Source organism: Odocoileus virginianus, chromosome 17, assembly GCF_023699985.2.
Source record: "Odocoileus virginianus isolate 20LAN1187 ecotype Illinois chromosome 17, Ovbor_1.2, whole genome shotgun sequence".
In the NCBI taxonomy this organism is placed as follows: Eukaryota; Metazoa; Chordata; class Mammalia; order Artiodactyla; family Cervidae; genus Odocoileus; species Odocoileus virginianus.
In genome coordinates this window covers 42,424,064-42,451,805 of record NC_069690.1, presented here as the reverse complement: position 1 = coordinate 42,451,805, position 27,742 = coordinate 42,424,064, and the positions used below count along the sequence as shown (strand labels likewise).

General features: G+C 37.3%; 1 protein-coding gene and 1 pseudogene across 4 annotated transcripts in view; one reads left to right on the top strand and one right to left on the bottom strand.

The window, feature by feature from the left end:
• The window catches only part of TLK2 (tousled like kinase 2), a 118,630-nt gene that overhangs the window by 70,173 nt on the left and 20,715 nt on the right, over positions 1 to 27,742 (top strand). For all 4 annotated transcript variants that reach the window (XM_020892750.2, XM_020892748.2, XM_070479565.1 and 1 more), the window contains 6 exons: positions 1,871 to 1,981; positions 3,197 to 3,333; positions 18,783 to 18,935; positions 22,345 to 22,411; positions 23,440 to 23,537; positions 25,117 to 25,198. In XM_020892750.2, the coding sequence (XP_020748409.1) occupies positions 1,871 to 1,981; positions 3,197 to 3,333; positions 18,783 to 18,935; positions 22,345 to 22,411; positions 23,440 to 23,537; positions 25,117 to 25,198 (648 nt within the window). The remainder of the gene's footprint in view (positions 1 to 1,870; positions 1,982 to 3,196; positions 3,334 to 18,782; positions 18,936 to 22,344; positions 22,412 to 23,439; positions 23,538 to 25,116; positions 25,199 to 27,742) is intronic.
• Positions 26,142 to 26,225, bottom strand: LOC139039353 (U4 spliceosomal RNA; annotated as a pseudogene).

Genomic DNA, 27,742 nt, shown 5'->3' with positions numbered 1-27,742 from the left:
CTGCTGAACTAAAAAAGGATCATGGGCTTGTCTTCTTCCTTCATCATCTGATTGTCTCAAGATTGAGAAGATGGAGTATGTGAAAAACTGACCCTAACTTAGGATTCTTTTGGGGGGTTTAAAAAAAAAATGGTTTTATTTCCCAGGAAGCGGTATGTCTCTTTACCAATTCCCGTCTTTCTAATCCCTTGTTTTCTAAAGATTGTAGTCTTTCTTTGGATCTAGAACAGTGCCAATGGAATGGTTATGTCAAAAAAGAAAACACAAAGGAGAGATGCCATTTTTTCAAATTGATGAGAGCTTGTGTTTCTGATTTGGAGGGACAGGGGAATGACCACTACTCCTTATGTCTCTTCAGACAGGCATGGACCATTAATTGAGTTTTTCCATTTTAGTTAAATGTTTGGGTAAGGCTGCATCAGGAGCTGCTAGTCAGGTGCTATTTGAAACCTGAACACAAAATCATTAGTGTTGGAAACCACAAAAATTTAGAGTTCTTGTAATTTAAAATAAACTGCCAGAGATTGATTGATTCCATAAATTTGATTACAGATTTTAAGAGATGTTCACCTTCCAAAAGTAGATTGAACTTCATATATACACATTACATGATCTTTGGCTTACAGATATTTTAAGTATGAATTAGTCATATTTAACCAAATGTCCTTGTACTTGGCCTTTGATAATGTGGTCCATAGAACTCATGAGCTCTCTTAGAAAGACTAATAAGAAGAAATTATGAGGAAGGTAGATACTTGGAGATGGAAACTGTTGCACAATAGTCACTTTAAAATGAAGTTTCAAAGTCTCAAAAATTGAGTGTGCTATAGTATCATTTATTTGCCAAAAGAGTAGATAGCTTTTGTTTAACACAAGAGTAAACTCAGGAGTTGCAAGTCAAAATTGACCTGGGGTTAGTGGTTCTTCGCTTCTCTGTTATTGTAGGAGTCTTGAATTTTTCAAAGTATTTAGCCCACCCTTCTGACCACAGCTAAATCAACTGTGTATTTACATTCTGGTTTTCTTGAACCAAGACCTTGTATTCAGCTTGTTTGTTAGTTCTGTCTTATGTGGGCATGGGTGTGCCTGGTTTCTCTGGTAAGAAACATTTATGTAAATCCATGTCTCTTCTTTGGAAGGAAGAACAGAAGAGCAACAATTGAACATAAAGAACATTATGTGTTGTTTTTTTGGTAGTGCTTATTCACCATTTGTAAGTATTTAATCTATAAATGCTTAAAAGTGTTATTTATATGAATTCTAACCATCTCCTTCATGATAGATTTTTTCTTTTATTTTGTGACAGTATTAGCATGTGTGGGGTACTACTGGATTGATCTGTAACTGGCTTTGGGGAGGAGTAAGATATGACTCTTGCCTGGAAAATCCCATGGATGGAGGAGCCTAGTAGGCTGCAGTCCATGGGGTCGCTAAGAGTCAGACACGACTGAGCGACTTCACTTTCATTTTTCACTTTCATGCATTGGAGAAGGAAATGGCATCCCACTCCAGTATTCTTGCCTGGAGAATCCCAGGTACAGGGGAGCCTGGTGGGCTGCCGTCTATGGGGTCGCACAGAGTCGGACACGACTGAAGTGACTTAGCAGTAGCAGCAGCAAAGTATGACCAGTAGAAAAACATCCTACTTCAAGTAAGAGAATTCATCTTTAATAGTGATAAGTTTATTAAAAGAAAATCAAGGAACAAAGTATTTACCTTCTTTTTTAAAAGACATAATTACTCTTACCTCTTTAAATCTCAATTTTGCTTATAATTTAACAAAAGAAATGCTTTTCAGACTCCCTAGAAACTGCTTTTGAATTAATCTGTCTTCCTTGGAGCTAATTAAAAAATTTTTTTTCCATTGAAGGCCAACTGTGATTTGAGACGGCAGATTGATGAACAGCAAAAGATGTTAGAGAAATACAAAGAACGATTAAATCGATGTGTGACAATGAGCAAGAAACTCCTTATAGAAAAGGTAAGTGATTAGTAGTGGCCTCAACTCTGTATCCCAAGATGCTTAGGGTGTGCCATTGTTGTGACTTATTAACTTTTTACCTGAAATGAAAGTATTTCAAAGTAGGAAAGGACTGACCACAGCTTTGTTCTCTGTTTTATGTGGGCATGGGTGTGCCTGGCTTCTCTGGTAAGAAACATTTATGTAAATCCATGTCTCTTTGGTAAGAAGAATGAAAAACCAACAAAGGGCTTTTGGGGTTAGGAAAGGGCTACTGGGGTTGCCGTAGTGTTAAAGACCCCAACTGCCAAATGCCAATGCAGAAGACTCAAGAGATTTGATCCCTGGATTGGGAAGATCCCCTCCAGTAGGAAATGGCAACCTACTTCAGTATTCTTGCCTGGAAAATTCCATGGGCATAGGAGCCTGGCGGGCAATAGTCTATGGGACTGCACAGAGGCAGACACGATTGAGTGACTGAGTGCACAGCACATCCTATTACTAATACAGACATTTAGCAATAGTTTTATGTCCATTTCAGACATGGTATTTAGAGTAACTATGTATATAATTGATAATTAAGTGTTTTGTGTTTTAAAAACTAGTTTGCAATTACTTGTATATGATTATTTAATTGGCTGATGCCTCCTTTATTATATTAATAGTAACTAATTAGTTGCAATTTGCCTTTAATAATTATATTTCTTATAATTATTATAATAAATAATTATTTATTATATAATATAAATAATTAATGTCTTAAAATTTGTAAAACATACCTCCAGTACTTATTTATCTTACAGTGAAAGTTTTAAGATGATAATACTTCCTAATGAAATGATTATAAGCTAGAGGTTTGAGACAGATTAGTGGTTTGTTTTTTTGCTGAAATCTTTGGAATGCTATTAAAGGGACAGGGAACACTGATAAAAAGTGAAATGAATTATTTTAGTAATGTCAAAAATACTGAGGAGAACTTTGCTTCATCTCTTAATTCATTAATTTTATAGAAGGGAAATTCCACATTTATAACAGAAATGTCTATGTTAGTATATGTTAATGTAGAATGTTTATGGGTTATATAAAATGTTTATAGCTTTAAGGTACTTCCTGAAATCAGTGTAGATTTAGCCAGTTGTCCTAAACTTTGAGCAGTATAGTACAAAAAATAATAGTGCTGCATCTGAGTTCTCATAGGAAAATACAATTATTTTCTATTTGTCCTTTTCCCCTAAGTCAAAACAAGAGAAGATGGCATGTAGAGATAAAAGCATGCAAGATCGCTTGAGACTGGGCCACTTTACCACTGTCCGACACGGGGCTTCGTTTACTGAACAGTGGACAGATGGTTATGCTTTCCAGAACCTTATCAAGTAAGTGAATTGTGATGATAAAGTTGAGAATTGAAAAGTTGGTTTGGATTTTTAACTTTTTTTGTAATTGTAGTCATTAATATGTTAGTAGTGGTAGTCTTCTTTTCATTCAGTGTCTCCATTTTCGTTTGTCTCCACATGTGTAAAGAATTGTAGGGAATGAATAAAGTCCTGAAAAAATGGCAAATAATCAGAGGAATAAAAAACAAATTCTATATTAAAGCTTAAAAAAATCAGAATTGCCAAAACTAAGGAAGAAAAAGCCAAGACTTGACTTGATATTATTTTAATTATGTAATAAATTTTCATGAGGAGTCTGCCCACTTCCAGCATTTATTCTGGGTCCCCAGAAGATTGAAATAGGCAAAGACCCAAGGAAGGATTTCCTGAGTTTGGTATAAAACAAAGCCTTGGAAGAATGTACAGGACATGTTCCTGGGACTCTTTAAGGGGAGAGTATTCAGTCAGCAGAGATAGTCACCTTCTTGAAGGGGAGCACTGAGTCAGCAATGAGGCTGGTGAGCAGCCCCTCTGCCTGTGCCTGTCAGCAACTTGGAATCTTGAGCCCTCCTTCACTTTATTATAACTTTGGTTTAAAGCATTCATTTACTCAAAGGAGGGAATTAACATTTAAAATCCTAAAATTCCAACTGCATAAATAGCTAATATCAGCTCAGGACTTTAAAAAAGAAATCTTAAAAGTTGTGATACCTTTTGATGTGTCTTACTTATTTTGATCATTTCTGTTTGAGACTGGATTGCGGTGGGTGGCACATTGTATTTTTAATTATGGGCTCTCACACTTCTGATCTGTAGTTTACTGTAGATTCAGGGGTTCCATAGACTGCCTATCCTACCTTTTTTTTTTTTTGTTAAATAACGTTTTGGGCATTGATTGGAGAGGATAGAACTACTTTTGAATACCAATGAAACATAAGTAACAAATTTGTCTGAAAGAAAAGTACAGACACTGATATTATTAATAATATTTTGTTAATGGGAATTCCTTGGCAGTCTTGTGGTGAGGACTCAGTGCTTTCACTGTCAGAGCCCAGGTTTGATCCCTGGTTGGGGAACGAAGATCCTGCAAGCTGCCCATGAGGCATGGCCAAACTAAAACAAACAGACAAACTTTGTGGAGAGTAGTCTGGATGATAGGCTGTGCTTTATGAGTGATACATGTGGTATCCACGCTGAGCTCTCTATGCTCAGCTGGTGGCTCAGGTTAACAGAGGTGCACTAGGGCAGGACAAACCGCTGCTGCATAGAGGCATGATGTCTGTTCCTCAGCACCCTGACCGTGATGAGCAAAGTGCCCTGGAAGTGGCTGTCCATCCAGTTTTGTCAGAATGGGACGGAAGAGAAACATCCCTCACGATTGGCCGAAGTCGCTTAATGCTCGCACTGAGTCCCAGATGTGGTAATGACTCCTCCTAGTCCATGACAAGGTTACTCCTCAGATGGCAGTTTTTAAAACGTCGAAAGACTTAAACCTAGTGGTTAGTGGATTTGTTTAGAGATATAAAGTGTAATTACTTTTAAGACGTGATTGTAGTTTTTGCTGATAGTAGCAAATATTTATCTTTTTACTCTATAAACAGCCTGTTGCCCAGAAGGTTCTGGAAATCATATATAGTTAAGAGTAGAAAAGGATGACTTTGCCATAGAGCCATCGGACCAGTGAATTTGGTATTATCTGCATGAGATCCCTAACCAGAGAAGTTTCTCCAAAGTAGATAGTATTTTTTTTTTATGATTTTAAGTAATATAAATTGCAGACTATCCATCTCTCCTCTTGGGAAGCTGTTTCTGGCTGATACCTTTTTTTATTTGCTTGTTTGTTTTTTGGCCACACTGCACAGCTTGTGGGATCTTAGTTCCCTGACTAAGAACTGAACCTCGGCAGTGAAAGTGCTGAGTCTTAACCACTGGACCACCAGGAAAGTCCCCTGGCTGATATCTATTAATTTTAGGTATTTTAATAATATATTCTAAAGTTGTGCTTTAATAAACCAATTTCCTTTCTTAATTTTAATGCAGAATTGAAGTTCTTTAGTTGTAGAAGGCTGTAGCTGATATCCTTACAAATGATAATTATCTGTGTATAAGAAGCTCCATGACACATAATTTGGTGGGTAAGGTACCTGAACACCAGGTTGCAGTACTAGTTTTTATAGAAAGAGCAAACCTCTTGACATTAAAAATTTAATCAAGTGATCAAATATAGTCTGAACAGGAGCCTCAACACAGTTCTTTTGTTCTCAGTTTGTACCTCGGCTCTGTTTTGAGTGATCTTTTTAAGATCCTAAAACAGATTTGTTGTCTAATAAAAAGATCATAACAGATTTGTAATAATTTTTGACCAGGTTAGTAAGTTTTTCTAAAAGGTATTTTTGAACCTGTTGAAAAAGTAACATATTTTATAGTTCTGAGAAGTTAGTTAAAATAAATACTGTTGTTATTCAGCATGTAACTTTTTTATTTAAAGAAGTGTTAAAGTCTCAAATAGTCAATGGCAAGGCAGTAAAAAAATTATTATTAAGATTTTCTTTATATTGACATAAACAACATTAAAGTAAATATGGGGATTTGACCTGTATACAAAACTGTGGCTGTTTAAGATGTGGATCATCAGAGGGAGTAAATGAAATTTTACAGCATCATTGTCCTAGTCCATGAATATATTCTGGTGTATAAGGAATTATAGAATTCCATTTTAAAGTGGTTTCATGTGAACCATCTCATTCTTGGCATATGACCCATAATAAGTGATAAAGCCTTTTTTGTTTTAATTTTTCTACTGAAGTATAGTTGATTTACAGTATTACAGATGTACAGCAAAGTGATTCAGTTATAGTTATATATATGCCTTTGTTTTCCGATTCTTTTCCATTGTGGATTATTGCAAGATATTTACTGTAATTCCCGGTGCTATACTGTAGGTTCTTGTTGTTTTATCTATTTTATATATAGTAGTGTGTATCTGTTAACCTCAAATTCCAAATTTATCCCCCCTATCCTTCCCCTTTGCTAGCCATAAGTTTGTTTTCTATGTCTGTAAGTCTATTTCTGTTTTGTAAATAAGTTCGTTTGTATCATTTTTTAAAAAATTCCACATACAAGTGATATCATATGATATTTAGAGAGACAGCTCTGTTTAAGTATCAGTTCTCCCTTGGGTGGTATATACCAGTTTCCAGTAGACACAGAACATGAAATCCTGGGACTCTTTAAAAATTCTTACCTGGAATATTCAGGAACTATCTGTAGATCACCACTAAAATTACTTTGGTCAAAATAATATCTGCAAATAATGTGCATTTATTTTTTTTTAAAGCCTGTTCTAGTTATGATACGGTTTTGCTATGAAGGGTACATGCAATCATTTCCTGGGCTTCCCTGGTGGCTCAGAAGGTTAAGAATCTGCCTGCAATGCAGGAGACTTGGGTTCAATTCTCTGGAGAAGGTAATGGCTTCCCACTCCAGTGTTCTTCCATGGAGAATTCCATGGACAGAGGACCCTGGCTGACTGCAGTCCATGGGGTGGCAAAGAGTTGAACAGGATTGAGCAACTAACACTTTCACTTTCATAATCATTTCCTAGGGCTACCATCACTAAATACCATAAACTGGGTGGTTTAAAACAACATAAATTTAATTATGTCACAGTTTAGGAAGTCAGAAACCTTAAATCAAGGTGTTGGCGGGGCCGCTCCTTCTGTGGCCTCTAGGGAGGATCCTTGTTTAGTGTTCAGTGGCTTGCAGCAGCATAGCTCACTCTGCCTCCGGTTTCACGTGGTGTTCACCTGCGTGTCTTCTTTTCTCAGGAGGACACCAGTCAAATTGGGTTAAGGGCCCACCCTACTCCAGTATGACCTTATTTTAACAAATTAAATCTTCAGTGACCCTATTTCCAAAGGTTATAATCTGAGGTACTGGGGATTAGCACTTTAACATGTCTCTTTGGGTGGCACAGTTCAACTGATAATGGTACCTAAGACTGATTGTCTTGTTATTATAACTGACAAATAATGGCTTGCTGTTTATTTATTTGGCTGCACTGGTTCTTCATTGCGGCATGTGAAATCTATTGTAGTTCCTTGACCAGGGATTGAACCCAGGCCCCCTGCATTGGGAGCTCGGAGTCTTAGCCACTAGGTTACCAGGAAAGTCTCAATAATGACTTTTTAGAGTTACTTAGATTTGAGTGAGATAAATTTATCGGGTCATCATTACTTTTGTAAAAGATAGTAGAAGTATTCTTTCTGTGGGTGGTAAAGGGTGAGCATTCCCTAAAATTGATGAAATGGAAGAAACATTTAACAGTCAGGTCTATAAAAGGCACTGTGAAGAGAACAAGGTGGCAGAGGAGTAGGTGGACGTGGAGTACATCTGTCTCCACAGATAGATCAGGAATACACCTTCAGACACAGAAGTGCATGCAGAATACCAGCTGGGAGCAACAAGAGGGCCTGACCAGAGGAAAAGAATATATAGAACCACGCAAAACTCGGTAGGATGAAGGAACTAGGGGGAAAAACAAGTGTTAGTGGGACTGGACCTGCCCTCTGCTGGTGGGGGAACTGAAGCAGGAGTCTGATCCCCACATTGGGGCAGTTGTCTGAGTCAGAGGAGAAACACTTATGGCTGAGAGTGAAACAGCTGATCTGTAGCAGCATAAATGGAATGAGAATCAGACAGTCCTTGCCACAGCCATACATATCCCGGACAGGGACGTGGGTCCCCTGGAAGGCACAGCAGCCGGGAGCTGGAGTTTAGGGGTTGTGGAGCAATTCCAGGGCGGCAGCTGCTGTTGACTGTGGAGAGACAGATTTGAAGGGATGTGGGGGAGGAGATTGTGGTGGGAAATGCCTATGGGGGAAAGCCGTGCAGCCATGGAAGCAAGGTGATGCTCTTGAGTCATGAGTAGTGGATGGAGCCATCACCATAGCCTCTCTCCCCACATGCCAGCATCAGCAGCTGAACAATAGGCTGGCCCGTCAAACCCTGACGCACTGAACTACAGACCTGGACCCCACCCAGGGTGCCCCTTTAAGTGGCTGACGCGCTGATCTACAGAGTAGGACCCCAACCAGGCAGCCCCTCTCTGTGCCTGATACACTGAACAGCAGAGAAGGACCCCAGGCAAGGGAGCCCTCTTAGTGCCTAAACCGGCGGAGCTACGGAGAAAGACTGGCCAAAGAGACCTTCTGACCACCAGCTACAAGAGGCTCAAAAACAGACTCTGGTAGGGCCATAACTCCTGGGGTGGAGGCAGTCCATGTCTCTGCACACTTTGTACCACTAGGTGCAAGCCAAGCAGCTGCACCACCTTCACGCTCAACTTTCACTGGGGCAGAGCTACCACAAGCAAAAAAAATCTTGCGTCTATGCGCGCAGGGTCACTTAGGTCATGTCCGACGCTTTGCGACCCTCTAGACTGTGGCCTGCCAGGTTTCTCTGTCAGGATGGTGGGGTTCTTCAAGCAAGAATACTAGAGTATATTGGCCAATACTGGTTGCCATACCCTTCTAGAGCTATATTGCCTGCTGCTCTAGCCTCCAACTCCCCTGAGTACCTGGTGCTACCAGAACCCCTGTGACCCAAGCAGCTGCACCATCTCCACACCTGGCCCTCACAGAGGCAAACCCAAGTCCTCCAGGGCAGCCTCGGGGCAAACCCCAGTGGATGACCCACATGCCGAAGTGGAAATAAAACCACAATGAAACCCAGGGGCAGTGTGGCTAAGGAAGAAGACCCAAAACCTTCCTACCAGCTGTATGAGCTGCAGATTAAATCCACATGATCAACTAGGCAGACTCTGTCTATGGAATATATAAAAGGTCATTGAGAGCTCCCACAAAAGAAAACACACTAGCTCTGATAGCTGTGGACACTGGAGACAAAAACACCCAAAAGTAGCACCAGATTAGAATCTGAGCTGCCCCCACAGCAGGTTGAGATCAGCATAGCTTTGGCGGGCATCCTAGGGAGGTGAGGTGGGCTGTGAGTCCCAGTGAGGGAAAGGACCCTGACAGCAGTGACTCAAGAAAAATATTTATTATTCTTATCTTTTGACTTGTTCTGTAGATTCTTTTGGATTTTTTTTTTTCTTTTTGTTTCCTTTTTTACCCCCCTCTGTTATAGTTGTTGATTTTATTGGCACTAGGAAATCTAATTAAGCTTTTGAGGTTCCTCGGTCACATTTTTATTGTTATTATAAACCTCTGCCTCTACATTGGGCTTTTGCAGTTCTGTGGAGTTTTCCTTTTTTTAAATTTCTTCTTCCTGTTTTTTTTTTTTCTTTCTCTTTTCTCTTTTTTATAGTTTTAATTGTTAATTTTTTAAAAACTTATATTTTTTCTACATTTATTCCTTTGTTTGCCTTTTCAACTGTTCTTTTCCCCTTGCAGATAATCTTTACTATATATAAATCTTCTTTATCTACCTCTATTTAACTTTGCATATCTATTCTTTCTTTTCTTTCTTTCCTTTCCTCTCAACATATTTGTTCATTTTGTTTTCATTGCTTTATTCCCCACTTGGCACCTTGCTTTAATTTTGTTTTCCAGTTTGTGCTTTAGTTAGTTTTGTTATTAACTGATAAATATGATTTTTTATTTCCTTTGTTTGCTGAGTCAATCTACTGTACTTTATTTTTGTTGGACTGTTTTGACTTGGCTCGTGGGTATATATGTATATTCCAATATTTTAATTATTTTTTGCCTGATTTTGTAACTGCCATCTGTCTGGGGTTCATCTTTAGTTTCTTGTTTTGGATATTTGTTTTAATCTCACTTAATGCCATAACAAACGACTTGTGGAATCTTCATTCCTAACCAGAGATCAAGCCCTGAGCCTTTGGAATGGGAGCACTGACTCCAAGACCCTGGACTACCGAGAACTAACCCCAGGGAGTGTTAGGTAGTGAGAACTCACACAAAGGACACCACCTGAATATAGACCAGATCACCAGCAGACAGGATTACCACTTCCCTCAGCCTTGCCAGTCAGAAGAAAAGCAAACAAAAACTCAGCACACATCTCACCCTGTAGGAAGCTTACACAAACCACTGGACCAACCTTAGGAGGGCAGAACCCAAAAGGAAGAAAGAATTCAACATTGAAACCTGGGGAAAAGGAGACCTCAAACACAATAAGTTAAAAAAAAATGAAAAGGCAGAGAAATACTACACAAATGAAGGAACAAACTAGAAACACAGGAGTCCAAATAAATGAAGAGGAAATAGGCAAACTACCTGAAAAAGAATTCAGAATAGTGATAGTAAAGATGTTCAAAAACCTTGAAAACAAAATGGAGAAAATGTAAGAATCAATTTAAAGAGACCTAGAAAAATTAAAGAATAAACATACAGAGATAACACTGTTACTGAAATTAAAAATACTCTAGGTGGAACCAATAGCAGACTATCTGAAGCGGAAGAACAAATCAGTGAGTTGGAAGATAAAATGGTGAAAATAGCTTTTGAAGAGCAGAATAAAGTAAAAAGAATGAAAAGAACTGAGGATAGTCTCAGAGCCCTCTGGGACAATGTCAGACCACCAATATTTGAGTTATAGGGGTCCCAGAAGAAGGAAAAAAGGGTATGAGAAAATTTTTGAAGAGATTATAGTTGAAAATTTCCCCAACATGGAAAAGGAAATAGTTACTCATGTCCAAGAAACACAGAGTCCCACACAGGATAAACCCAAGGAGAAACACGCCAAGACACATACTAATCAAAGTAACAAGAGTAAACACAATATTAAAAGCAGCAACAGAGAAGCTACAAGTAAAATGCAAGGGAGACCCAATATGCTTAACAGCTGATCTTTCAGCAGAAACTGCAGGCCAGAAGGGGATGGCAGGATATATTTAAAGTACCAAAAGGGAAAAATCTACAACCAAGATTACTGCACCTGGCAAGGATCTCATTCAAAATTGATGGAGAAATAAAAAGCATTTCAGACAAGCAAAAGTTGAGAGAATTCAGTACCACCAAACCAGCTTTTCAACAAATGTTGAAGGGACTTATATAGTCAAGAAATACAAGAAAAGAAAAAAGATTGAGAAAATCAATGCCAAATAATTAAGAAAATGGCAATAGGAACATATATATCAATACTTATTTTAAATGTAAATGAATTAAATGCTCCAACCAAAAGACACAGGTTGGCTCTATGGACAGAAAAACAAGACCCATATCTATCTATGCTGTCTGCAAGAAACCCCCTATATGTGTCTAAAGACACAGAGACAAAGTGACAGGTGGAAAAATATATTCCATGCAAATGGGAAGCTAAAGAAAGCTGGAGTAGCAATCCTCCTATCAGACAAAAGAGACCTTAAAATAAAGAAGATTACAAGAGATAAGGAAGGACACTACATAAAGATCAAGGGATCAATCCAAGAGGAAGACATAACAATTGTAAATATCTATGCACCCAACATAGGAGCACCTCAATACATAAGACAAACACTAACAGACATAAAAGGAGAAATTGACAGTAACAATAATAGTAGGAGACTTTAACACCCCACTCACACCAATGGACAGTTCATTAAAACAGAAAATTAATAAGGAAACAAATCTCAAATGATACATTAGATGAGATGGATCTCATTGATATCTTCAGGATGTTCTATCCAAATGCAGAAGAATACACCTTCTTCTCAAGTGCACATGAAACATTCTCCAGGATAGACCACATCTTGGGTCACAAATCAAATCTCAGTAAATTTAAGAAAATTGAAATCGTATCAAGTATCTTCTCCGAATGCAGCACTATGAGATTAGATATCAATTACAAGAAAAACACTTTAAGAAACAGAAATACATGGAGATTAAACAACACGTTTCTAAATGGCCAACAGGTTACTGAAGAAATCAAAACGGAAATCAAAAAATATCTAGAAACAAATGACAATGAAAATATGACAACTCAAAACATACGGGATGCAGGAAAAGCAGTTCCAAGAGGGAAGTTTATAGCAATACAGTCCTACCTTAAGAAACAAGAGAAACATCAAATAGACAACCAAGTTTACACCTAAATCAACTGGAAAAAGAACAACAACAAAAAAAAACCCCACCAAAATTAGTAGAAGGAAGGAAATCATAAAGATCCAAGCAGAAATAAATGAGAAAGAAATGAAAGAAACAATAGTAAAGATTAATAAAACTAATAGCTGGTTCTTTGAGAAGATAAAATTGACAAGCCTTTAGCCAGACTCATCAAGAAAAAAAGAGAGAAGAATCAAATCAACAAAATTAGAAATGAAAAAGGAGAAGTTAAAACAGACAATGCAGAAACACAGGATTATAAGAGACTATTTGAACAACTATATGGAAATAAAGTGAATAACCTGGAAGAAATGGACAGATTCTTAGAAAAGTTCAATCTTCCAAGACTGAACCAGGAAGAAATAGAAATTAAGAACAATGCAATTACAAGCACTGAAATTGAAGCTGTGATAAAAAATTTCCCAAAACACAAAAGCCCAGGACCAGATGGCTCCACAGGAGAATTCTGTCAAACATTTAGAGAAGAGCTAATGCCTATCCTTCTAAAACTCTTTCAAAAAATTGCAGAGGAAGGAACACTTCCAAAGTCATTCTACGCACCCACCATCATCCTGATACCAAAACCAGACAAAGACAACACAAAAAAAGAAAACTATAGGCCACTATCATTGATGAACATAGATGCAAAAGTACTCAACAAAATTCTAGCAAACAGAATTCAGCACATCACACAGCTCATACACCATGACCAAGTTGGGTTTATTCCAGGGATACAAGGATTCTTCAATATATGCAAATCAATCAGTGTGATACACCATATTAACAAATTGAAAGATAAAAACCATATGATCATTTCAATAGATGCAGAAAAAGCCTTTGACAAAATTCAGCATCCATTAATGACCAAAGCTCTTCAAAGAATGGGCATAGAAGGAACCTACCTCAACATAGTAAAGGCCATATATGATAAACCTAGAGCATACATTATTCTCAATGGTTAAAAACTGAAAGCATTCCCCCTAAGATCAGGAACAAGACAGGGGTGCCCACTTTCACCACTGTTATTCAACATAGTTCTAGAAGTCCTAGATACAACAGTCAGAAGAAAAAGAAATGAATCCAGATCGGAAAAGAAGTAAAGCTCTCATCATTTATAGATGACATGATACTGTACATAGAAAACCCTAAAGATAGTGTCAGAAAATTACTAGAGCTAATCAGTGAATTTAGCCAAGTTGCAGGATACAAAGTCGATACACAGAAATCACTTGCCTTTCTATATACTAACAATGAAAAATCAGAAAGAGAAATTAAGGAATCAATCCCATTCACCATTGCAACAAAAAGAATTAAATATCTAGCAATAAACTTACCTAAGGAGACAAAAGAACTCTACACAGAAAGTTATACGACACTAATGAAATAAATCAAAGATGACATAAACGGATGGAGAGATATTCCATGTTCCAGGGTAGTAGTTATCAACATTGTAAAAATTACTGTACTACCAAATGCAGTCTATAGATTCTGTGCAATCCCTATCAAATTACCAATGGAATTTTTCACAGAACTGGAACAAAAAATTTCACAATTCATATGGAAGCACAAAAGACCCTGAATAGCCAAAGCAGTCTTGAGAAAGAAGCATGGAGCTGTAGGTATCAACCTTCCTGACTTCAGAGTATACTACCAAGCTACAGTCATCAAGACAGTATGGCACTGGCACAAAAACAAATATAGACCAATGGAGCAAGATAGAAAGCCCAAAAATAAACCCATGCACCTATGGGTACCTTATTTTTGACAAAGGAGGCAAGAATATACAATGGGACAAAGACAGCGTCTTCAATAAATGGTGCTGGGAAAACTCGACAGCTACATGTAAAAGAGTGAAATTAGAACACACTTCCTAAAACCATGCACAAAGATAAACTCAAAACGGATCAAAAACCTAAATGTAAGACCAGAAACTATAAAACTCTTAAAGGAAAACAGGCAGAACACATGATGACATAAATCAAAGCAAGATCCTCTATGACCTACCTCCTAGACTAATGGAAATAAAAGTAAACAAGTGAGACCTCATTAAACTTAAAAGCTTTTGCATAGCAAAGAAAACTATAAGCCGGGTAAAAAGACAACCCTCAGAATGGGATAAAATAATAGCAAATGAAACAACTGACAAAGGATTAATTTCCAAAATATACAAACAGCTCATACCACTCAAAGCCAGAAAAACAAACAACCCGATCAAAAAGCAAAAGAGACACTAAACAGACTTTTCTCCAAAGAATACATACAGATGGCTAACAAACACATGAAAAGATTCTCAACATCACTCATTTGAGAAATGCAAATCAAAACTACAATGAGATATCGCCTCACACTGGTCAGAAAGGCTACAAACAAAAAATAATCCAAAAGTCTACAAACAATAAATGCTGGAGAGGGTATGGAGAAAAGGGAGCATTCTTGCACTGTTAGTGGGAATATAAATTGATACAGCCACTATGGAAGACGGTATGGAGATTCCTTAATAAACTAGGAATAAAACCACCACATGATCCAGCAATCCCACTCCTAGGCATATACCCTGAGGAAACCGAAATTGAAAAAGACACATGTATCCCATTGTTCATTGCAGCACTGTTTACAATAGCTAGAATATGGAAGCAACCTAGATGTCCATCAATAGATGAATGGGTAAAGAAGTTGTGGTACATATTCACAATAGAATATTGCTCAGCCATAAAAAGGAACCCCTTTGAGTCAGTTCTGATGAGGTGGATGAACCTAGAACCTATTATACAGAGTGAAGGAAGTCAGAAAGAGAAAGAGAAATACCGTATGATAACATATATATACGGAATGTAGAAAAATGGTACTGAAAAGTTTATGTACAGGGCAGCAGTGGAGAAACAGAATAGACTTATAGACATGGGGAGAGGGGAGGAGAGGAGAGGGTGAGATGAATGGAGAGAGTAACGTGGAAACTTACATCACCACATGTAAAATAGATAGCCAATGGGAATTTGCTGTATGGCTCAGGAAACTCAAACAGGGGCTCTGTATCAATCCAGAGGGGTGGGATGGGGCAGGAGATGGGCAAGACGTTCAAAACGGAGGGATATATGTACTTATGGCTGATTTCATGTTGAGGTTTGACAAAAAACAACAAAATTCTGTGAAGCAGTTATCCTTCAATTAAAAAAAAAAACACTGTCATATGTGTTGGAGATATAAGGGTTAATAAGACACAGTTCTTGTTCTAAGAGAAGTTACAGTTTGACATAATCAGACTTTATATTCCCAAAATAAACCTAAGTGAAATGTCACTAATAGACTACTTTAGATGACTTTTATAAGTATAAATGACTAAACAGTTTCAACAACATCAAGAATTAATGTAGCAATCCATATTACATACAACAGTTGATCTTTGGTATATCAATTTTCATGTCCATTCAAGCTCTCTTATTCTCAGAATGTACAGTTGAAGATGATCCCATGGTGTTTTGGCACCAGAGTACCCTTTGTTTATGATTTGTATATAATGGCTGTGAGGATCCTTTCTTTGTGAATTTGGAAATAAAATGTGTAGATTCTCCCTGAAAACAATAGGAAATAAGTTTTATTTATATTTAATAAGGGTAATTTTTAAAATAACCTTCCAAAGCAGTTGGTCTCCAGTAGATAAAATGTTGTGGTACTCCTCTGGTACACTATGGAATATAATTAAACTCTATATTGTATGGTTACCTTCAGAGAGTTCAGAGTGCTTTGAACTCATGGCCCCTGAAGGGTTGGAAATGAGCTTAAAGATATTCTACCAATTTATTTGACTGGGAAACTCATATTCAGAGAAGATACATGTTTTCCTCAAGGACATTCATTGAGTGAGAAGGAAGACTGTGATTTTACCTAAGGATTCTGTGTCTAATCCAGAATTCTTCAAGCTATGAATTATTCATAAACATATATTTTTGGAGGGAAAGTCATATCTCTAATAGTTAAAAGATTTTTTTACACAAGCAGACAATGCTTGAATTAAAATTTCTACTGTCCCATTAGATGTCCATCAGCAGACGAATGGATAAGAAAGCTGTGGTACATATGCACAGTGGAATAGTCTGTTCAGTTCAGTTCAGTCACTCAGTCATGTCTGACTCTTTTCGACCCCATGAATCGCAGCACGCCAGGCCTCCCTGTCCATCACCAACTCCTGGAGTTTACTCAAACTCATGCCCATCGAGTCGGTGATGCCATCCAGCCATCTCATCCTCTGTCGTCCCCTTCTCCTCCTGCCCCCAATCCCTCCCAGCATCAGGGTCTTTTCCAATGAGTCAACTCTTCGCATGAGGTGGCCAAAGTATCAGAGTTTCAGCTTCAGCATCAGTCCTTTCAGTGAACACCCAGGACTGATCTCCTTTAGGATGGACTGATAATGGAATATTACTCAGACATTAAAAAAGAATGCATTTGAATCATTTCTGATGAGGTGGATAAAACTGGAGCCTATCATACAGAGTGAAGTAAGCCAGAAAGAAAAACACCAATATAGTATACTAACACACATATATGGAATTTAGAAAGATGTTAACAATAACCCTCTATGCAAGACAGCAAAAGAGACACAGATGTATAGAACAGTCTTTTGGACTCTGTGGGAGAAGGCGAAGGTGGGATGATCTGAGAGAATAGCCTTGAAACATGTATATTATCATATGTGAAACAGATCGCCAGTCCAGGTTGGATGCATGAGACAAGTGCTCAGGGCTGGAGCACTGGGAAGATCCAGAGGGATGGGATGGGGAGGGAGGTGGGAGGGGGGTTCAGGATGGGGAACACATGTAAATCCATGGCTGATTCATGTCAATGTATGGCAAAGACCACTACAATATTGTAAAGTAATTAGCCTCCTACTAAAATACACAAATTTTAAAGTAAACAAATAAATTGACATCTAATCTTTGAAGTTAGCTTATCTTGAAGCCAAGAAAATGGAATTATCCAAAGAATGGCTGTTTCTTTGCAGTGCTCTGGCTAAGCTGAACTTGCTTACTGGCAGGGCTGCCCTCTTAGGTGTGGCAGCATGAGTGGTGTCCGGGGCTGCTCTGGGGCACAGCCTTGTGCTTCTGGTGGCCGTTCTTTAAGCAAGGAGTCCCGAATCTGGAAGCAGTGTAGAGACTGACAGCTAGCGTTGAGAGGAGAGGGTCAAGTAGACTTCATTTGAGAATATAGGTTTTAAAAATTAGATTCTATCGTTCTGCAAAGGTGAAATTTGGATCAAGAAAAGGAAATGGGGCGATAAAAGCATGGTAGAAAGAGAAGAGGACAGGAGCCAGCATCTGACTGTCAACTATGATGAGTGATTTAAAGATTTTAGTCTGTTAAGTGGTTAATCTCAAATCTTGGTATGCTTTTTTATACCTGGTCTGTAAACCTTAGTATCTGTCAGGAAGCAGGATTCATGAGAGAAAGTGGAGTACTTACATTGATATTTGTATTGACTTTTAGTTTATAAGCTGCTAAGTCACTTCAGTCGTGTCTGACTCTGTGCGACCCCATAGACGGCAGCCCACCAGACTCCCCCATCCCTGGGATTCTCCAGGCAAGAACACTGGAGTGGGTTGCCATTTCCTTCTCCAAGTTTATAAGCTAGTTTATTTTAAAAAATTAGACATTTTTAGGAAATGGTGTTAAATATTCTGAGTCTTTTGTATGTCTTTTATTAATTCATTTTGTGTACTATTTCCTGAGGAGTTTTTACTTGTTGAAAGGCTTCTTTTTGCTTTCTCTAAATGTTCGTCCTTGTTCTTAAAAAACTTAGTCTGGGTTTCTACCATATTAGTGTTTAGGAATGACTTGGGAGTGGTAATGGCTCTCTTGATTAGAATAAATGATAGATTCAGAAGGAAAACATTTCTTACTTTGTTTAACATTCCTCAAATTTGGTATCTTTTTAGATAGATTTTGAAGAAACTATAATCCAATTAAAAAATAAAAAGGCACTTGGAATCCTTTTTTTTTTTTTTTTTTACATAAACAGTTATTTAGTGGGTTCATTACCAGGATTTGTTTTCTTAACTGTTAAAAAGGAATAAGAAAAAAAAGCAATCAAAGTTTTTCCTTTTGAGTTGGAAAATTAGGTCACAATAGAAATTTGATATTGTTTCTTCCTGCCCACTATTCTGCTCTGAGAATTATTGTAATTAGTATATTAAAAGTACAGATTCATTACCAAAAACAGCTCTATCACCAGATATTTGGTTCTTCAAACCTGAAGTTAAAATCAAATCTCTACTTAGGTTTATTTTTCTGAAGTCTATCAAATATGCAGGTGACAAGAATATTTATGTTTATTCTTTAGCCACGTTCAAACAGTTTTGACCTTCTTCTGTGCAACATCTTTTGTATCTCTAGGCAACAGGAAAGGATAAATTCACAGAGGGAAGAGATAGAAAGACAACGAAAAATGTTAGCAAAGCGGAAACCTCCTGCCATGGGACAGGCCCCTCCAGCAACCAATGAGCAGAAACAGCGGAAAAGCAAGACCAACGGAGCTGAGAATGAAACGTATGTTCTTTATTAATGCAAACTGAGATACCATATTCTCCCCTGAGATACAAACCTCCTGTTGAATGCCACTGGAAGAAGTGATAAATTGTGGAGATTTCTAGAGCTTAATCTTTCTTTTTAGTTACATTAATAGAATTGCTCAACTCATATAAAAGTTGTACACAATTAACTCATTTCTTAGTCCTAATTTTATATGAGAAGTTTCAAATGAGAGGGAGAAAAAAATGTCATTTAACTTGATGTCATGATTTTTGGCCACTCTTAAAACAAATGTGATGTCATTGTCATATTCAAATGATATAATTGCTTATGTGTGCTTCCAGGTTGTGGTATGTTGGTATCACCTTAAGGGAATTATCTGGCTCTATTTCAGACTGAAGAAGGCACAAGTGAAGAATGCTATTTAGTAGTCTGAAGAACACTAGTTACCACTCACAAATTTAGATGTAACCTAAGAAAAAATAGGTATTATTTTAGGAAAAGAACATTTTTCCAGTAAGCCAAATCTTGACATTCCCAGTTGTTGTTTATTTATTTATTTATTTTTTTCTGTTCTGGGAACCTAAGGAAAACACCAGTATCTTCAGTTGCAGTGTAGTCATCTTTTTCACTGCTAGTCAACAAGTATTCCATAGTTACCATGAATAGGAGCAGTAGAATATTTAGAGTACAGATGCCTTCTTTCTTCACTCTCGCCCCATATCAAATTTCCCTAATTGACTTTTGAATTCTTGACCACTAAGAGAATCTTCCGCTAGGACAAGCAGCAGCACACTTTTTCTCCATTGGGCCAGATAGTAAACACTTCAGGCTTTGCACACTAGAGACTCTCTGTTGCCACTCCTCAACTCTACTGTTATGAAAGCATTCATAGGCAGCACGTAAGTAAGAGAATGGGTGTGGCTATCTCCAGAACAGATTACGAGCTGACTGGCTCACAGGTTGTAGTTTGCCAAGTAGGCAGGACTGCTGAACAGTTAGAATTGTCATGGGAAATAAAACCAGCAAATTACTTACCTATTTAAAACATTTCTTATTCATGCTCATCACTGCTGTCTTTAAGAGACTTTCCAATTAAAAGGGAAGAAGAGATCTATAAATGTGTAGAAAATCTCTACAGAATTGATGGTAGCCATAAAGTCAGTTTCTGAATTAGATGTTTGAATATTTGAAATATAAAACATATTTTTCCTAGAAACATTCATTGGTATTATAATCAGTATTTCCTTGGTGGCCACATTGGTTTTTCAAGGGAAAGAGAAATTTTTTAAAGCTGTCATTGTGGGGTTAATGGTAGCTACAAATGAGAGCTAATGATACCATGAAATTTATTGACTAATATGTCTTTTGCCTTTAGTGTTTTCTTGTTAGTTCACAAAAACATATTAACCCATAATCCACTTCAAGTGTAAAAATACTTGGTACCATAGTTAAAAGTGCATGACATCCCAGAAATATATCTTTCTTCATTCCAGTGAGAAAGCTGGTTTAACACCAGCCCTCGCCCAATACATACCTGATACCTTGGGGAGGCTTTTGCTTGACATTCATTTAGTAAGTCTGTGTTAAATGCTTATTATAGGTTCGGCCCTGTTCTGGACACCAGGGTGCAGAGCTGAAGGAGACAGCCCAGCCTTAGGACTCACAGTTTATTTAGGGAAAATGGACAGATGAATAAACTAATAGTTACTTTAAGTGTCGTGATAAAGGTATGCACAGTGATTAAGTTTGGAAAATGTCTTCACATATTTTAAAACTAGATTCTAAGCAATACCCCTTTCAAAAAGTCCAAGTGGGAGACTTTCCTGCTGAACCAGTGACTAAGACTCCATGCTCCCAATGCAGGGGACCCGGGTTTGATCCCTGATCAGGGAACTAGATCCCACATGCTATAACTAAGACTTCTCATGCAAGAACTAAAGATCCCAAATGCTGCAACTAAGACCTGGAGCAGCCAAAAAAAAAAAAAAAGTCCAAGTAGCAACCCAGTTTTGAAGAATTCTTTAGGCAAAAATTGTACACATTACTCTGATTATTGTCTTCTTTCATAACTCCTACATTTATTTTGTGAAGGAACTCTCTTTCCAATATTACTTGAAAATTATTTCATGCCAATGAATAAAACCATTGGCAGAAGTAGTAAAGTGGGCACAGTTTTTTTTTTTTTTTTTTGCCATCATAATTAGAATTCAGTCTAAGCTAGTAGAGTGAAAGTAAGCAGTTGCCATCTGGAGTCCTGAGTAAAATCCAAGCTGGAAGGCCTTTGGTCTAATCTTTAATAATTAAAGCATCCGTGGCTCATTCCCTTGGCCAGAAGCCAAAAATATTCCTCTTGTGTTGGAATGGATTTTATTATCCTTTCCTGGTACTTAATGTGTTTCAGGTAGAAAGAATTGTAAGCTATGATTTTTCTCATTTCTCCCTTTTTTACTGGTATGATATGGGATAATAGATGTGAGTATTTCTCCAACTATGAAAAGAGAGGTGTGTGAACCCTAATGGGAATATTTCTTGCTATTTTTATCTTCTTTTAGTCAGACCTCAGCAACTTTATTTTGTAGCTCTTCCTGGTTGATAGGATAGCTGTTTCTTCTTTCTCCTGCTATTTAGAATATATCTAAACAGTGACATCTAAAACTTTGAAGTATATGTGTGTGCTTCTAGAATGTGAAGAGGGTGAAGATGGAGGAGTAAGCTATCACTTCTTACATGCTCATTCTTGAGAAATGAGGATGCGATCAGGGTAGGTAGAACATGAAATGATTGCCCATGAAGTCAGCCCTTTGAGAACTGTGTTGAGTAGTATTTCACAAAGTATAGATTCCTTTCATATTCTCGTTGGAACAGTCACAACAGCTTTTTTAGATGGGTGTCATTGCTTGCTGTGTTTTTAGGAAATTGAGGTTAAAGTTGCTTGCCCAAGGTCACATGGTCAGAATTGTGAACCCTAGTCCTCAGACTCCAGATCCTGGACTCTGTCCTTTAGGTTCTTCTCCTTGTATCAAAGTCCAAGAATTATCAAAAATAACCAAATATGTTGGCTTATTAATATCCCCCTTAAAAAACTTGTAGACGTATAATTTGGCTACCTCTTCCAATGGATTTTATCTGAATAAGGTATATGACCAAACTAATTTCAAAAGTAATGTAAAAATAGAGGTCATTTATTTTTCTCATTTTTTTTTTTTTTATAAATTAGACTTTCAGCTTTGAAGTCCTTTGTTCACATCACATCTGATAAATCACAGAAGTTTTCTCTTGTCAAAGAACTGTGAGATAATCTATCTTTTGATCATTTTAACTAAGTTAAAATGAATATACTGTATAGTATTCTTTGGCATTTCTCTTTAAATAAGCACATTATGATTTCAAATAATTTACTGAAATTTCTGTCATTATTTTCCAGGTTAACATTAGCAGAATACCATGAACAAGAAGAAATCTTCAAACTCAGATTAGGTCATCTTAAAAAGGTAAGTATAATGAGAAAATGTGTGAAGAAATGCAATTTTTAGTTTACATTTGGTGTTGAAGTTGTTTGGGCATTTGAGCAGATAATAGCTTCACATACCTGTGGAAATCATCAGTAGTTACTTTGTGTCGCACCTGTGTTCTAATGGTGGCGGTCGTGTCTTTTCAACTTGAAAGTCAGCTCCATGCCCCCAATAAGAGTGCCTTTTCCACCAATGATATACCGATACTTCATTCTGTATACCTCATAGGGCCCCACAAGTGATTATCTTTTTAGTAAAAAATAATATAAAGTAAGAGCAGATGGTTCTGAAATTGAAGTTATTGTGATGTAAATCACATAGCAGCTCTTATCTCTTACCTAACTGGCTAAGAAAAGAAGGTGGTGCACCAACCATATTGTAACACAAAGGCACCCACATAGAATTTGTGGTTGACAGTGTTCACAGAGTTATCTTTGATGTAGATCACTTGTCTCTTAAATTCAGCAGCTTATCAGGAAGATGCTTTTTGGTGGGTGCTGCTTATCAGGAAGATGATCAATAAGTATTTAATAGATTCCTCTTAAGATGTGCTTGTCGTCTCTCCCTTGCCCTTCTCAGATCTTGTTAAATCAGTGGAATTTAAAAGCACTAAGTAGAATCGCAGTTATCGAACAGAACCAGTTAGAGAACCTGATTTGTGTTTTTTAAAAAAAGAAAAAAAGATTGCATGCCTGTATGTATACATACAAAACATTTCTGGAAACTTACACAAGGAACTTAACAGTGATTGTATCTGGGGAGTGGCCATGAAGAGGGCGGAAGCTTTTCACTTTTCCTGCTGTTCTTCTCTGTATGGTTTGAGTTTTATTTATTATTTTGCTGTAGGATCATTTTTATGATTAAAATTCCAGTTCTTAAAAAAATCTATTTCAATGCAAAACATCTCAGCTTTTCATAAGAAGGATGTCTGCTTTTGTTTTTGAAATGAGAGTCTAAAAAGGTAAAGTTTCCTGTGTTCTAAACTGTTTCTTTCCTTTTCACTTTAGGAGGAAGCAGAGATCCAGGCAGAGCTGGAAAGGCTAGAAAGGGTTAGAAATCTACATATCAGGGAACTAAAAAGGATACATAATGAAGATAATTCACAGTAAGCAACTTGGGGGTATGTTGGGTTGGAGATTGCTGAATACTTTCTGACATGAATTGCCCAGAATATTTTTGCTTATTGTAAATTTGGTGAACCATTCCATGGTGTATTTAACTCTGTTGTAGGTGTAATAATACATTTTATGAACAAAATTATGATTTGCACTGGTTTAAATACATATAAATATATTAGGTTTATATGTTAAGTATATATTTATACATACAGCAATCTTACGCACAGAGAGGTCATTAAAGCAATGTAACTTTGCAGTCGCAAATGGTTTAGGTACATTGTGTACTCAGATTTACCCTCCTAGCCTTACTGAAGAGGGAAGCATTAGGGTGACAGTGGGGTGGGGTGGAAAGACTGTTGGGTTGAAAAATGACACTCAGTTTCTTAATGACCTTTATAGGTCATTAAAGTGTTGAGATTTTTAAGAAAGACTCAAGTTCAATACATTAATTGTAGATAAATGCTCGTCTTTGTAAGCCATTTAAGGAATTAAAACTGTGAAAAGTAGATTGTAAGTGACAAGTGGCTTCTAACCATAATCCTTTTATTTGCCCCACATTCTTCTAATTCTGAAACATGGAGGTTTTGGCATAACTACAGCTTGTATATTTTTGTTTGGCCAGAGTGAGCCATGGACTTGACTTTCTGGAAGTGGCAGCAACAGTAGCTACCATTACTGTGCACTTTCTGTGTTAGGCAGAGTGCTGAGTGCCCCTGTGTTCTGTCAGTTAGTTGTCACAGTAGCCCATTGCAGTAGGTCATTTTCAACAGATAGATCTGGAAAATGGCTTACAGAAATTAACTTGTCTAGGGACTAGTGTGACCAAACAAAGAGTTGAGATGTGGCTCTGACTCCACAGTAAGACCCCATGCAGTGATGTCACCTCTCTACACAGGCGTGCCACTGTCTCAAAATCAAAATAAAGTACTTTCAGAATTATTAGGGCTGATGAGGAACTAGGTAGAAACACCTAAAAGTTATTTTTGCCAGAATCTCTCATTTCTTTATCTTATTGCTAGAAAATGATACAAGATGGAATCCTCTATGGGGAAAACAGTTATATCATGAAGATGTAAAGAGAGAAAATGAATGCACATAGAACATGTGACTCACTTTATAATGAGATCTGTTTTTAAGGCCACGTAAACGATCTTGGGATTTTATTGTATGTTTCTGAATGGAGGGAACGTGTGGTTCTTGGAGGACCCCGGCAGCACAGTTTGGAAATCCCTGGCCCAGTGCACAGCCCTGCACCCCCTGGTTGATGGCAGGGCAGAAAGAGAGGGAAGCCGCCGAGGGCCCCCAGTCTAACTGTGGCTGTGCTGCAGCTGGCGCCTGGCGCTCATGACTCCACGGCTAGTGTCCTTCATCATAGTTACGCCATCTCGTTGAACCATAGAGTTTTTCCTGTGCTCAGAATTAGCTATATTGTGATGATTGCCAAACTGTTGGCAGCATCTGTAATTGTATGTATAACACGTCAGACATTCTGGAAATTTCACAAACATGGAAAATTGTGTAGTCCTTGACCTCCAGATGTTGTTGTTTTATATTCTGTTTCCACAGATTTAAAGATCATCCAACGCTAAATGACAGATATTTGTTGTTACATCTTTTGGGTAGAGGAGGTTTCAGTGAAGTTTACAAGGTAAGTATGAGGAACTGGATATAGAGACTGAGAGTTAAGTTATTGGTTATTACAAACTTAGAAAACATTTAAAATAGTGATAGAATTGTGACTGATATTTACTGGCCAAAATTCCAAACTGTTAAGAACCTGTGTATCGAAATGACCCCTTGGAGAAGCGATGGCAACCCATTCCAATATTCTTGTCTGGGAAATCCCAAGCACAGAGGAGCCTGGTGGGCTATGGTCCACGCGGTCGCAAAAGAGTCAGACACAGCTTAGAGTCTAAACAACAACAATCTTTGGGAGAACTGCTTCTCGTAAACTTGTGACTAAGCAGGAGTCAATATTTTACCCTGTTTATCAAGTTTGAAGAGTAATTACAGATTAAAAAAAAACAAATAGAGAAAATAGCACCATTTCTGGATAATGGAATAGTGGTGATTTTTATTCTAGTTTTGTGCTTTCTGCCTCATCTGTATTTGTTAGAGATGAGTGCTATCTTTATCCTAATAAGATTTATATATGTGTGTGTGTGTGTGTGTGTATGTGTGTATATATATATATATATATATATATATATATAAAATGTTTAATGTTAATTCTTTGAAAACCTGGTTTTTGCTTTTAAAGTGTTGGCATCTTCCACGTCAGAATGTTTAGTAACACTGGTTTTGCTGAAGGGTTGTCCTGGCTTAGAGTGCTTCACTTGGCCCAGCAGAGTCCAGACTCCTGTGCCCCCCAGTTGGTTTTCCGTGAATGAGAGATTCTGCCTGTCTTAAATACAGCTATAGATATATAATACGCTCACCAGCCACAGCCTCCTTGAATTTCTCTGTTTCTGGCACCTGGCATTTAAATGCCCAATTAGTTTATTAATTGGTCTTTACTGCATGACCCTAGTAATTCTGTCTTTTCTAAGTTGTAGCCTATACTGTTAATGATTTATGTTATGCCCATATGAATTTTTAGGGAAAAGTTTTCAATTGGCAATAATCGCGCCTCGGATAAACCTCATTTGGCTACGATACTGCCACTGCGCAAAGCTCCATATGAATTTTTATATAGAAAATCTTTTTGAGTAAAATACTTCTTACTTCAGATAAAAGCATTAGTTTTTCTTTTTTTCTCTTTTTTAATGTTAATTTTTTACTGTGGTGATGTATACATGACACCTACCATTTTAACCATTTTTAAGTATACAATTCAGTGGCATTATGTATACAATGTTCTGAAAGTATCATCACTTCCCATTTTCAGAATTATGATAATATTTTTAGTGTACTGCTGGGTTTAATTTTTTAGTATTTTGCTCATATTTTTAATCTATGATCATAAGTGGTATTGGCTTACAGTTGTTTTTTTATGTGCAGGCAGCATTGTCTAGCTTTGATGTCATAGTTATTCCAGAAGGAGTTGTGAAATTTCTTTTTTCCCATGTTCTGGAATGCTTTGCATTACTTGTTGGCTATGTGGAAGTTGTTAGTGCTAAATCATAAAATCAGCTGTGTGGTTGTCATTTTAGAGGAAAAATAGCCTTTTCAGTTTCTTCTACAAATATTGACCTATTCAGACTTTCTTCCCATTCGTTTTTTTTTTTTTTTTTTTAGTATATGTGCTGCTGAAGCGAACTTTCTTCCCATTCTTAAGTCAGTTTTGATAATTCATTTTTTCTGGAGAATCATCCTATTTCTTCTTGATTTCCATACTTTATAAGTTATTTCTCTTATGAAATGTTTATTTTTGTATCTCGTGATTAATAGGCCAGAAGTTGGTTAGTGTTTTTTTTTCCCTCTGGAGATTAACTTTTTATTTTTGTTAATCAGATCTACTATTTGATTTGTTTTGTTTTGTTTTCATTGACTTTTGCTTTCAAACCTTCCTTCTGTTTAGTTTTCATTCTTGAGTCATATACTTAGTTTATTATTGGGATAATTTAAAAATTGTGATAAAAACACATAGCATAAAAATTACTAACTTAACCTTTTTTAAGTGTTCAGTTGTTGCTGTTCAGTCACTCAGTCATGTCCAACTCTTTGTGACCCTATGGATTGCAGCACGCCAGGCTTCCTTTTCCTTCACTATCTGTGGGAGTTTGCTCAAACTCATATCCATTGAGTTGATGATGTCATCCAACCATCTCATCTTTCATTGTCCTCTTCTCCTGCCTTCAGTCTTTTCCAGCATCAGGGTCTTTTCCAATGAGTCAGCTCTTTGCATCAGGTGGCCAAAGTATTGGAGCTTCAGCATCAGTCCTTCCAGTGAATATTCAGGGTTGATTTCCTTTAGGATTGACTAGTTTTGATTCCTTGCTGTCCATGGGGCCCTCAAGAGTCTTCTCAGTTCAGTAGTGTTAGATATATTCATGTTGTTCTGAAACAGATCTTCAGAACTTTTTCATCTTGTAGAACAGGAACTGTATGCACTAATCAGCAGCTGTCCTTTTCCTTCTCTCTCCAGCTGCCTGTAACCACAATTCTACTTTATATTTTTATTAATTTGATTATTTTTCAGTAGCTCATGTGAGGAATCACACAGTGTTTGTCTTTTTGTGACTGGTTTATT